Source organism: Cervus canadensis, chromosome 21 (genome assembly GCF_019320065.1).
Source record: "Cervus canadensis isolate Bull #8, Minnesota chromosome 21, ASM1932006v1, whole genome shotgun sequence".
Classification (NCBI taxonomy): Eukaryota; Metazoa; Chordata; class Mammalia; order Artiodactyla; family Cervidae; genus Cervus; species Cervus canadensis.
The window spans coordinates 30,018,336-30,032,328 of NC_057406.1; the positions used below are offsets into that span (position 1 = coordinate 30,018,336).

The following is a 13,993-nucleotide window of genomic DNA, read 5'->3' on the forward strand; positions in this document are numbered from 1 at the left end:
AAACTAGTTTGACTATTTGTCCTACCAGGTAAGGAATTAATAAATAGGTACAAGGGCTTCTCAGGTGGTAAAGAATTCCCCTGCCAATGCAGGAGATGCCAGAGACTCGGGTGTGATCCCTGGGTCAGGAAAATTCCCTGGAGTAGGAAATGGCAACCCACTCCAATATTCTTGCTTGGGAAATCCCATGGATAGAAGACTAGTGGGCTACAGTCCACGGGGTTGCAAAGAGTCAGACACAACTGAGCACACACAAAATATATATATAAATATGTACATATTAATTAGCTATAAGGGGACTTCCCTTATAGCTCAGTTGGTAAAGAATCCACCTGCAATCCGGTTTGATTCCTGGGTCACTAAGATCCACTGGAGAAGGGATAGATTACCAACCCCAGTATACTTGGGCTTCCCTTGTGGCTCAGCTGGTAAAGAGTCCGCCTGCAATGCGGGAGACCTGGGTTTGATCCCTGGGTTGGGAAGATCCCCTGAAGAAGGGAAAGGCTACCCACTCCAGTATTCTGGCCTGGAGAATTCCATGGACTGTATAATCCATGGGGTCGCAAAGAGTCAGACACAACTGAGTGACTTTCACTTTCACTTTCTACTTTGTTATCCACAAATGATTGCTTGATTTTAAAAAATTCAAACCTCTGTGCTTAAATCTCCTGAAAAAAAGAAATATGACTCATGTGATAGAATGAGCATTGGATTCTGTGTTACAACATCAGCATTTTATCATGCTCTCCTGTTCACTGGTTTGAAATACTTGAAAAATTATTTAAACTCCTCAACCTCAACTTGGTCACCTGAAAAGTGGAGATTCTATCTGAGGGTCAAGTAAGCAAAATTTAAATGTGATGACATACTAGATGATGCTTTGTGTATTATAGACATTGTATAGATTTTATGGAATTACCTGTGTTCACCGATTCAGTGTCAACATAAACATTTGCACAGAATGACGCTAATGAAAGACCAATCAAAGGACCAATGATAGCTCCTGTTTCGATTAACCCTAAAAATGAAGGTAAACATAAAGTTATGGTAAAGTACTACACCCACATAAAGAGGTCTAATCCCATGAAGAGTCTGAGGATTGAATTGTTTTTACCGCAGATATTTTTGCCTTACGTATTCAATCTGTTGGAAACTTAAACTTGGTTTACAATAAGTAGCACAGTTGTTTCTTTAAATGTTGAAAAAGGAATCTCATAATTTGACACCACTTTTCTAGGCCTCCAAATTCTCTTTCATGCCAGGTTACAAGTAAAGACTTGTGGTTAGAAGTGACTGGCTGCAGCAGGATAAGGATATTGTATGCAAACTCCCTTCTCCAAGATGAAAATATCCCTTTTCAGTTATGAAAGACTAACTTACTTAAAATGATCAGAGTGTTTGTATGACTCCATTCCTTAATAGTAATTTTGAAATGAAACTAAGGAAATGCGAATCTTTAAATGCTATGGCATCAGATTCCACAATCTCAAATTGACCTGGTAAATTGATAAGACAAAGATTAGATTAGTAGACCGTCTATATTATGATTCAAAACCATTTTCTCTTGTGGTTGGTTCTCTTGTAGGTTGGTTAAAGTGATGGCCTTTTATGGCGAATTCTGTTGTGTTTTGTGAGTAAACCAATAATGTGTCCCATATTGGGATAGAATTTTCAATACTGTATCATGGGTGGATATTTTGATTACAGCTGAGATCTTGCTATTGAAAAAGTCACAATATAGAGAAAAATCCTTTTGATGTTTTCCACAGTCATATTTTTGAATGAATTTTAAAGCAATATCAGGTTATGATAAATTTCTTGTGGCATATTTTCAGAAAAATTTCATTCCCAAATCAACAACTTGATAATGTCCTTAAATGCACAAACTTTTAAATTTTGATAAAGTCTTTATCTATTTTTTTCTCTTGTTGCTTGTGCTTTTGGTTTCATGTCTAAAAACTGTTGTCTAATTCAAAGTCATGAAGATTTACACCTGTGTTTCCATCTAAGAGTTTCATCAGTTTACCTCTTACATTTAGGACTTTTATCTATCTTGAGTTAAATTTTTGTACATGGCACCAGGTAGGAACCCAAATTCATACTTTGGCACCTGGATAGCCAGTTCCCTTTCACCATTTGCTGAAAATAATCTTCTCTCATTGAATGATCTTAACATCTATCTTAAAGTCAATTAACCATAGAGGTTAATAATAGACTAGCACTTCTATTCTATTGACCTATATATCTACCCTTGTGCCAGAATCACAATGATATTATTATAATTTTGTAGCAAATCTTGAAATCAGAAGTGTAAGTCTGTTGTTTTGTGGGGGTTTTTTTTTAAATTTTTTTTATTCATTCATTTATTTATTTATTTATTCATTTATTTTTGACTGTGCTGGGTCTTCATTGCTACACGGGCTTTTCTCAAGTTGTGGTGAATGGAGGCTACTCTTGTTGCAGAGCACAGGCTCTAGGGCACACAGGCTCAGCAGCGGTGGTACATGGGTTTAGTTGCCACAGGCATGTGGGATCTTCCTGGACCAGAGATCAAATCTGTGTCCCCTGCACTGGCAGATGAATTCCCAACCACTAGCCCACCAGGGAAGTCCATTGTTATTTTTTAAGGATGTTTTGGCTGCCCAGTGCCCCTTGCATTTCCATTTGCATTTTAAGATCAGCTTGTCCATTTCTCCAAAAATAAAAAGCAACTGGTATTATAATTTTCCTAGGCATGCACACTGAATATGTAGATCAATTTGGGGAATACTCTCACGTTAGAACACTTGAACTTTTTCTGGTTCTATCCTCACTTTTAATGATACTTCTCTTCCGTCTTACTATCATATCCTTTCTTATCCTCCACATCCCCCTTCATCCTCACTTGACTTTTTACCCATCTGGATTGTTATCATCAGCTATCTCATGACTTGTCTATAATTCTGAGTCTATAGTGATCCTTCCCTGCTTCCATTAAAAATCAAGCCATGAGCTTCTTCAACTTTCTTCCTCTTTACTTCAAAATAGATCTTCACTTATTGCCTATGCCTTCTCCATAGTGCTATGGGTTAGTCCACCCTGTGCACACCTGACTTCCTGATGCTAACCCTGTCTGTCTTCTCTGATGTCTTGTTCAACCAAACACTCTCTCTTGTGCATCTGTTCAATCTCCCTCATCCACTGATTTCTGCAATATATCAAATTCACACTGATTTCTTTCCTGTCATTACACTCTGCATCTACTTCCTCACCACTCACTCTACTCAAATGCTATCACTTTCTACTCAAAACACTCTCAGTGATCTCTTTGCCACTTATCTATGTTAGTTGCTCAGCCACTTACCTAATGTCCTTTTTATGGTCTTCATCTTCTCATTCGCCAGCTTTCTTTTGGCGCTCTTCTTCTTAAGACTCAGAAATCTATACATTCATCTATTGTTCTACTTTTTCCCTTATGACTACCCCTTTTTAAAATTTTCTTCCTTCTACTACCTTCCTTCCTTCTACTTCCTTCCTTCCTTCCTTCTACTCTACAAATAAGAATGTTGCTTAGTGTATTATCCTGGGACCTTTCACTATATAGCATGAGTCATCCTATCATAATCTTATTTCTCCCTCTTGATTTTATTTTTGTCTCTGTATAGATGATTCTCAAATTTTATGTCTAGCTTTTATATTCTTTCCTAAACTCCAGAGACACACATGGAAATTTTTTTCTTGGTATGTAGCTAGTTAAATTATACCTGGCCATATTTATTTCACTTTCCCCTAAGTTCAATGTAATTTTTCAAATTTAATTATATACATATTTATCAAATTTCATTTATTTATAATTATGTAGTTATTTGGTTTCCCAGGTGGCTCAGTGATAAGGAATCTAACTGCAGGAGACACAGCAGATGAGGGTTCAATCCCTGGGTCAGGAAGAGTCCCTTGAGGAGAGCATGGCAACCCACTCCAGTATTCTTGCCTAGAAAATCTTGTGGACAGAGGAGACCAGTGGGCAACAGTCCAGAGGGTCACAAAGAGCTAGACACAACTTAGCAACTGAGCACATGCAGTTATTTATATACTAAATTTTATGTGGACAATGTCTTACTCATCTTAATACATCTAGAGATTATCAGTTGTTTCTATGTATTATATACTCTAATATTTGTTGAAGAAAGAAATACATATTGTAACAAGATATTTGTTAATTTATTGCAGGTGAGCATTTTGTATTCTTCCAATATAAGTATGTAGAGGGATTTGAAAGGATTGAATAAAAAGACACTGAAAAAGATTATTGCAAAATCAATAGGTCATCAAAAATCTCCCAAAGTTGCTTCAAATAATGGTTCCTAAATATTTTAACTCCTCATTATATGTAGCTCTGTTCCTGCTTTCTCTCACCCTCTTTGATTTTTCTGGTTTTAAGAAGCTATTTCAACATTAATAGCAAAATATCCCAGTATTCAAAGTTATGATTTTACAACTAACAACAGATGGAGTAACTAAGAAATATAAACAAATTATGCACAATAAATAAAGACTCTTTAGAAGATTGTAAGGCAACATACGAAGGTAGATGTTAAGTTGCCTATTGTGGGAAGTACTGATAGAATTTAGAAAAGGAAATTTCAGGAAACATAACCAAAGGTCTGAAGACAGATATTTATGAAAAATATTGTAGAGAGGTTGTGATATCATAGAGAGATTGTAATAAAGAGAAACTACATAAGAAACTAAATAGATAAATTGTGGGCAGAGCTAGGAATAAGTGGAGGGCTCATATTTAATAAAGAGTCAGCATGCTTCATTAACATGAGAGAGAAGACATTTAATATATTTGAGAAAAATTATACTGCAAAAATTTTTATAAGAAACTGATTTTAACTACTACAGATCAAGTGAACAATATCAAAGCTAACAAAGACCTGAACAAAAATAGAAGTAATGAAAATAGTGAGAAAGATTTTGAATAAATGACATTTTAGAGAAAACATTGCTAAATTTCTTCACAGATTGGGTATATAGTGGTGCCAAGAAAATGGAGAAGGCAAATAGAACTCCAGGGGAGCTAGATTATTGGTATTTTCAATAGTAAAAAGCAGTTTTAGCAAAGTGGCTTACTTGGAGGTAGCTTATAATTGCTTTATTCAACAAACTTTAATTGATGGCCTATTGCGCCAAAGCACTCTGTTCAACATTCTGGAAATGCCTAAGCATCTAAATAAATAACTCATATCCATGCTCAAGGAAATTACTGTCCTGAAAAGAGGCTAAGGTAGATTTTCCAACTCACCAATATACAAAGGAGAGTTTTCAGATTTGGCAAAATCTTCTATGTAGGAAATACCCAAAGGCATGATGGGAGTTTCACCAATTCCACGTATAATATTTCCAACCAGTACATACACCCACATTAATGATTTAACTTCCTTCACACACTCTGCATTAAAAGAAAAAAGGCATTGCATTAGTGTTTGAGTAGTGAAATATTAGCAATATTTAACTCTGCGATTTTGGTAAGCATGTCACAGTTCTTATGTGACCCCAGCACTTGCCAACAGTTTACTATGCCAGAGTCTGTATGGGAGGGGAGTTTGGGGGAAATGGACACATGTACATGTACGGCTGAGTCCCTTTGCTGTCCACCTAAAAGTATCTCAACATTGTTAATCAGCCATTTTGTTGTTGTCATTTCGTTGCTGCATCATGTCTGATTCTTTGTGACCCCAGGGACTGTAGCCAGCCAGGCTTCTCTGTCCGTGGAATTCTCCAGGCAAGAATACTGGAGTGGGTTGCCATTTCCTTCTCCAGGGGATCATCCCAACCCAGGGATCAAACTCATATCTCCTGCATTTCAGGCAGATTCTTTAGCACTGAGCCACCCCCAGGGAAGCCCATTAATCAACTCTTTCATTGCTGCTGCTTAGTTGCTAAGTTGTGCTCGATCCTCTGAGACCCCCTGGACTGTAGTCCACCAGGCTCCTCTTTCCATGGGATTTTCTAGGCAAGAGTACTAGAGCAGGTTCATTTCCTTCTCCAGGCGATCTCTCTGACTCCAATATAAAACAAAAAGTTATTAAAAATATATATATATATTGAATTCAAAGCAATATTGCATAAAGTGAAAAAAATTTACTATGCCATCAAAGACTCATTGGGCCATCTGTTTTGCGTTTTCTAACAGATACTTAGGTATGGCCAACAATAAGTGGTATCCTGGAGCCGGTTCCTACTGGGTTAGGAGACATGAGTATACACATCTCTTCCCAATTCAGTATTTAGCAACAGTTTGGTGAGAGTATTTACACCACAGAAATTTACAAACACTAAAAGTCATAACCTTTTTTTCCCCTCCAGAGACTTAATTTACTAGCAATTACTAAACTTAACTAACTGCTATAACTGCTACCCAATTTATATACTAACTTTGGGGAGAGGAAAAAACACAAGTATCTCTTTCTAGAATTGTTACTATATTTATAAGATTTAAGAGTTTAAGTTCTCTACAGTTATAATTATTTTATAGAAACTAAAAATATTTAACTGCGTAGTAATATAGAGTCCACTATGTACTTGACCCCCAAATAACTTTTTTTAAAATTGAAGTATAGTGACTTACAATACTATATTAGTTTCAGGTGTACAACATAGTAATTCAATATTTTTATAGATTATACTCTATATAAGGCTACTATAAAATATTGGCTACTTTCCTTGTGCTGTACAATATGTCCTTTTGTCTGATTTATTTTATACCTAGTAATTTGTATCTCTTAATTCCCTTCTCCTGTTTTCCCCTCTCCTATCCTTCTCCCCACTGGTAATCACTAGTTTGTTCTCTGTATTTATGAGCCTGTTTTGGATTTGATATATTCATTCATTTGTTTCATTTTTTAGATTCCACATATAAGTCAAAACAGACAGTGTTTCTCTTTTTCTGACTTATTTCACCAAGCATACCCTCCATGTTGTTGTAAATGGCAAAATTTCATTGTTCTTTGTGGCTAACATATTCCATTGTGTATATACCACATCTTCTTTATTCATTCATCTGTTGATGGATACTTAGCTTGCTTCCATATCTTGGCTATTGTAAATAATGTAACTGTGAACATTGAGATGCCTGTATCTCTATGAATTAATATTTTTGTTATATATATACAGGAGTAGAATTGCTGAATCCTAAGGAAATTGCTACCCACTCCAGTGTTCTTGCCTGGGAAATCCCATGGACAGAAGAGCCTGGCAGGCTGTAGTCCATGGGGTCACAAAGACTCAAACACGACATAGCAACTGAACAGCAATATGTTAGCTCTATTTTTAATCTTTTGAGGGACTTCCATACTGTTTTTCACAGTGGCTACACAAATTTACATTCCCATCAGGGGCCTGCAAGAGTTCCCTTTTCTCCATATCATCACCAACATTTGTTACTTGTCATCTTTTTGAGGACAGCTATTCTGGCAGGTGTAGGGACTTCCCTCGTGGCTCAGAGGGTAAAGCGTCTGCCTTCAATGCAGGAGACCTGGGTTTGATCCCTGGGTGGGGAAGATCCCCTGGAGAAGGAAATGGCAACCCACTCCAGTATTCTTGCCTGGAAAACCCCATGGATGGAGAAGTCTGGTGGGCTATAGTCCATGGAGTCACAAGAGTCAGACGCGACTGAGTGACTTCACTCACTTTATTCTGGCAGGTGTAAGATGGTATCTCATTGTGGTTTTTGATTTGCATTTTCCCAATGAGTAGTAAACTGTGCCACCTGCAGAAGCGAGGGTCCTGAACACATCTGGATCTTGAAATTTCTTGTGAGGCTATCTGTCAGTCATGTCCAGTCCAGAAAATCATAATCTCCATTTCTTGGTATTCATATTTTATCTTTGACGAGCATAAAGATTTATGTCTATAGGTATAAAGCAAACTCTAGGTTTCCTCTGAGGCAAAAATGAATATACCAAAGAATCAAGGAATCAACACACTCTCCTGGAGGCACACCATATTGGGAAGGCTTTGTTTATCTGCTACAAAGCACATGAAGAAAAATAGGAAATAGGACCTGAATCATTCTTTGGTAAAAACCAGCTGAAGGGGAACACAGGCTACTGCTGATGTCACCGTTTCCCTTTGTTTCCCCAGGGGGTTCCTTTAGCTTAGAGTTTCTGAGACAGCTATTCTTAAACTCCTTTGAACTATTTTGAATAAGGACCCACTAGATAATAGCACAGGAAACTCTACTCAATACTTAATAATGGCCTATATGGGAAAAGAATCTAAAAAAGAATGGATATATGTATACGTATAACATTCACTCTGCTGTACATCTGAAACTAACACAACATTTTAAATCAAGTATACATCAATGAAAATTTAAAGAAAAATAAACTATTTTGCTTCCCTCTTATTCCATGCTGGTAGTGAAATTTCCAACCTAGGGGACCACCATAACTTTCACTAATATGAATCCAGCATGAAAATGTCCCCATCACAGGAAAAGAAGTTCTGGTCTGAGGCAAGTCTGTAGGGTCACCTCTTTGCTATAGAATATCAATTGTTTGTTATTCAGTCGCTCAGTCATGTCTGACTCTTTGTGACCCCATGGACTGCAGCACATCAGGCTTTCCTGTCCCTTCACTATCACCTGGAGTTTGCTCAAACTCATGTCCATTGAGTCAGTGATGCCATCCAACCATCTCTACCTCTATCATCCCCTTCTCCTCCTTCCCTCAATCTTTCTCAACATCAGGGTCCTTTTCAGTGAGTCAGTTCTTTGCATAAGGTGGCCAATAATATAACACAAATCTTAAGATTTTTCTTTCTACCTCTGTTTCCTATTTAGAAAATTGTATAGACCAAATCGTCAGTATAAACCTATCCTTCTAAGATGCTTTCCACAATGGAATTAACTCTACAGCGGCCCTTGGGAGGGTATATTTGACTTTTTTTTTTTAATATCTGTTTATTTATTTGGCTGCAACAGTTCTTAGTTGTGGCAGGTGGGATCTTTTTAGTTGCAGCATGCGAACCCTTAGTTGTGGTATATGGGATCTAGCTCCCTGACCAGGGATTGAACCCAGGGCCCCTGCATTGGGAATGCAGTCTTAGCCACTAGATTACCAGGGAAGTCCCTGACTTTTTTTTAAATAACCATTTTAAAGAATAGACAAGGCAGGCTTAGTAAGTATATGCAAATATAAGAGGACTAACATTCTCTGTTCTCCATTCCTATTCTCTGTGATCCTCTCAAAACTCTTGGGGGGAAATATCTTTTTGTTCATTTACCTTACTTAACCAAACCCAATAACTCATTCAAAGCCCCTCCATAGAAAGTGTTCAGTTACAAATTAACCAAAGTAATGAAATTTATAACCTGATGGGTCTTCTGTTGGTTTGAAAATCTGGGTTCCATTTTCCATACACAAGAAACTGTTTGAGGACAAATTGCCGGAAATTGAAACTGTAGATTCATATTCATATCTGTATGAACACAAAACACGCTTGTGTTATGGAGTCGATGAGGACAATGTGAGCATTGTGAAGATGTTCATGCTTCATTTAAGAGACAACATCCAACCCAGGAAATGAGGTGTCCTTTTACTTTTGACACCTAGTCATCCTGGATTGATGTTGTCAAAAAGAACTTGCCACTCTTGTAAATGTGCGATTCACTCACAGTTAGCTTTTGATTATCTGCATCTCTACACTTTAGATTACCTAACATCAACCTTTTGTGATTTTTTTAGGTGATCATTCCCTGGAAATATTACTGTGGGATAAGGAACAAAAACTAAGAAAAATAATAGACTCTACAAAGTATAATTAGGAAAATAAAGGCTTGTGGGGGGAGAGGAACAACATAATGAAACAAGTCTCCCACGTTGTTTTCTCTAAGGTTGGCTCATAAAATACATATTCGCACTTTCTGAGAATTCAGACAATAATCTTTTCATGCATTCACCAAGCTCCAAGAAAAACAACACATTTGCCCATCATAATGAAAGACCTTTGGATATTCAAATACTGTGACAGTGCAGTGTAATGACATTTTCTCTTCTCATAAGCACATAATGGTTAATAGATTGTGAACGTATATCTTATGTACCATAGGCAAATTACCACAAGAATCCTAGGCCCTTTCTCAAAAACTAAATTATTTTTTAATTAATTTTTCTTGGAGTATAGTTGATTTATAATGTTATGTTAGTTTCTGTTGTACAGCAAGATGAATCAGTCACACATATACATATATCTACTACTGAGGGCAGGAATCCCTTAGAAGAAATGGTGTAGCCATCATAACCAACAAAAGAGTCTGAAATGCAGTACTTGGATGCAATCTCATAAACAACAGAATGATCTCTGTTCGTTTCCAAGGCAAACCATTCAATATCACGGTAATTCAAGTCTATGCCCCGACCAGTGACACTGAAGAAGCTGAAGTTGAACAGTTCTATGAAGACCTACAAGACCTTCTAGAACTAACACTCAAAAAGGATGTCCTTTTCATTATAGGGGACTGGAATGCAAAAGTAGGAAGTCAAGAAACACATGGAGTAACAGGAAAATTTGGCCTTGGAGTACAGAATGAAGCAGGGCAAAGACTAGTAGAGTTCTGCCAAGAGAACGCACTGGTCATAACAAATACCCTCTTCACCAACACAAGAGAAGACTTTACACATGGACATCACCAGATGGTTGACACCAAAATCAGATTGATTATATTCTTTGCAGCTAAAGATGGAGAAGCTCTATACAGTCAGCAAAAACAAGACCAGGAGCTGACTGTGGCTCAGATCATGAACTCCTTATTGCCAAATTCAGACTGAAATTGAAGAAAGTGGAGAAAACCACTAGACCATTCAGGTATGACCTAAATCAAACCCCTTATGATTATACAGTGGAAGTGAGAAATAGATTTAAAGGACTAGATCTGATAAACAGAGTGCCTGAGAACTCTGGGTGGAGGTTCATGACATTGTATAGGAGACAGGAATCAAGATCATCCCCAAGAAAAAGAAATGCAAAAAATCAAAATGGCTGTCTGAGAAGGCCTTACAAATAGCTGTGAAAAGAAGGGAAGCAAAAAGCAAAGGAGAAAAGGAAAGATATATCCATTTGAATTCAGAGTTTCAAAGAATAGCAAGGAGAGATAAGAAAGCCTTCCTCAGTGATCAATGCAAAGAAATAGAGGAAAACAATATAATGGGAAAGACTAGAGATCTCGTCAAGAAAATTAGAGATACCAAGGGAACATTTCATGCAAAGATTGGCTCAATAAAGGACAGAAATGGTATGGACCTAACAGAAGCAGAAGATATTAAGAAGAGGTGGCAAGAATACACAGAAGATCTGTACAAAAAAGATCTCCATGACCCAGATAATCATGATGGTGTGATCACTCACCTCGAGACAGACAGCCTAAAATATGAAATCAAGTGGGCCTTAGGAAGCATCACTATGAACAAAGCTAGTGGAGGTGATGGAATTCCAGTTGAACTATCAAATCCTGAAAGATGATGCTGTGAAAGTGCTGCACTCAATATGCCAGCAAATTTGGAAAACTTCGTGGTGGCCAGAGGACTGGAAAAAGTCAGTTTTCATTCCAATCCCAAAGAAAGGCAATCCCGAAGAATGCTTAAACTACCGCACAATTGCACTCATCTTACACTCTAGTAAAGTGATGCTTAAAATTCTCCAAGCCAGGCTTCAACAGTACATGAACCGTGAGCTTCCAGATGTTCAAGGTGGTTTTAGGAAAGGCAGAGGAACCAGAGATCAAATTGCCAATATCTGCTGGATCATCGAAAAAGCAACAGAGTTCCAAAAAATCATCTGTTTCTGCTTTATTAACTATGCCAAAGCCTTTGGATGTGTGGATCACAACAAACTGTGGAAAATTCTTCAAGAGATGGGAATGCCAGACCATCTGACCTGCCTCCCCTCTATGCAGGTCAGGAAGCAACAGTTAGAACTGGACATGGAACAACAGACTGGTTCCAAATAGGAAAAGGAGTACATCAAGGCTGTATATTGTCACCGTGTTTATTTAACTTATATGCAGAGTACATCATGAGAAATGCTGGGCTGGAAGAAGCACAAGCTGGAATCAAGATTGCTGGGAGAAATATCAATAACCTCAGATATGTAGATGACACCACCCTTATGGCAGACAGTGAAGAAGAACTAAAGAGCCTCCTGATGAAAGTGTAAGAGGAGAGTGAAAAAGTTGGCTTAAAGCTCAACATTCAGAAAACTAAGATCATGGCATCCAGTCCCATCACTTCATGGGAAAAAGATGGGGAAACAGTGGCTGACTTCATCTTTCTGGGCTCCAAAATCACTGCAGATGGTGATTGCAGCCTTGAAATTAAAAGACATTTACTCCTTAGAAGAAAAGGTATGACCAATCTAGACAGCATATTAGAAAGCAGAGACATTACTTTGCCAACAAAGGTCCTTCTAGTCAAGGCTATCATTTTTCCAGTAGTCATGTATGGATGTGAGAGTTGGACTATAAAGAAAGCTGAGCACCGAAGAATTGATGCTTTTGAACTGTGGTGTTGGAGAAGACTCTTGAGAGTCCTTTGGACTGCAAGGAGATCCAGCCAGTCCATTCTAAAGGAAATCAGTCCTGGGTGTTCATTGGAAGGACTGACACTGAAGCTGAAACTCCAATACTTTGGCCACCTAATGTGAAGAGCTGACTCATTTGAAAATACTCTGACAATGGGAATGATTGAGGGCAGTAGGAGAAGGGGACAACAGAGGACGAGTTGGTTGATTGGCATACCGACTCAATGGGCACGGGTTTGGGTGGACTCCAGGAGTTGGTGATGGACAGGGAGGCCTGGCGTGCTGTGGTTCATGGGGTAGCAGAGAGTTGGACACTGCTGAGTGACTGAACTGAGACTGATACATATATCCACTCTTTTTTAGATTCTTTTCCCTTATCAGTCCTTATGGAGCATTGAGTAGATTTCCCTGTGCCATACATCAAGTATAATAAGAACATACAAGTTCTTATTAGTTATCTATTTTAAATATCATAGTGTGTATACGTCAAGATCCCCATGCCCTTTCTCTGAAAGTAAATTATAAGCTGCAATAATGGAAGAAAATATCTCCAGCTAAGTCTCTCTTTGTTAGAATTTTTTGCTGGACTAGTTTCTATATTTCTACTAGACAAGAAAAAGCCAAAATAAATATATAAATAGACTTTCCCTTCTGAATAACAAATAAGCTAAAGAGTTTTATACTAGGAAGTACTGATAAGTCTAGTTTCTATGCTATTGAACATAATAAAAAAGGTCAATATAACTTCCCCTTAGAACAATTGTCCAGTCATGGCCACAGAGCTTGGCTGTGAACTGTGGACAAAGGCTTTTGTCACCACACCCATGATCCCATGATCATGCCAGCTTCAGACAAAAAACTAGCACCTTTAGCAGAGGGTAGAAATAAATGCAAATAATATCTGAATATTACTTGATGTTGTCTGGGACAGGATAGAAAATAAAAGGATAATAAAAACTTTTTGCCTGAAAACTCTTGATCCCTTCAGAAATGCCTGAGAAGATGTCATATCATTTTCATTTATGTGATCCATGTAACTCATCAAAATAATTCATTCCAAGTCTGTTCATCCCAAAAACTTCAGCAAAATAACAGCTGATGGATTATAAAATGGCAAAGGAAATATAATGTCACAAAGGTAAAGAGAATGGAAGATTGACAAGAAGAAAGAGAATTTGAAATTTTGACAAGAAGGTAAGATTTGGAAAATGGGAAAATCAATAAGTGGGTGGTCACTGAACTAAAAAAATATGAGAAGCACAGGCCTGAGGAAGTGCCTGCTGGGGAGCAACCAAACATGAGCCACACATCCTTAGAAATTTCAGACAGGATACTAGATCAAGGTGGGAGTGGATATGATCCCAAAAATCAGAGGATTGATTTAAAATGTGTATAAGAGCAGTTAAACCTTTATAGGCATTGTCCACCAGCC

At 37.7% G+C, this 13,993-nt stretch overlaps 1 protein-coding gene across 2 annotated transcripts in view; it reads right to left on the minus strand.

The window, feature by feature from the left end:
- Positions 1 to 13,993, minus strand: part of SLCO1A2 (solute carrier organic anion transporter family member 1A2) — a 51,117-nt gene that overhangs the window by 25,833 nt on the left and 11,291 nt on the right. For both annotated transcript variants that reach the window (XM_043441516.1, XM_043441517.1), the window contains exons 5-7: positions 9,359 to 9,465; positions 5,288 to 5,434; positions 920 to 1,018 (exon numbers count right to left, since the gene is read on the minus strand). In XM_043441516.1, the coding sequence (XP_043297451.1) occupies positions 920 to 1,018; positions 5,288 to 5,434; positions 9,359 to 9,465 (353 nt within the window). The remainder of the gene's footprint in view (positions 1 to 919; positions 1,019 to 5,287; positions 5,435 to 9,358; positions 9,466 to 13,993) is intronic.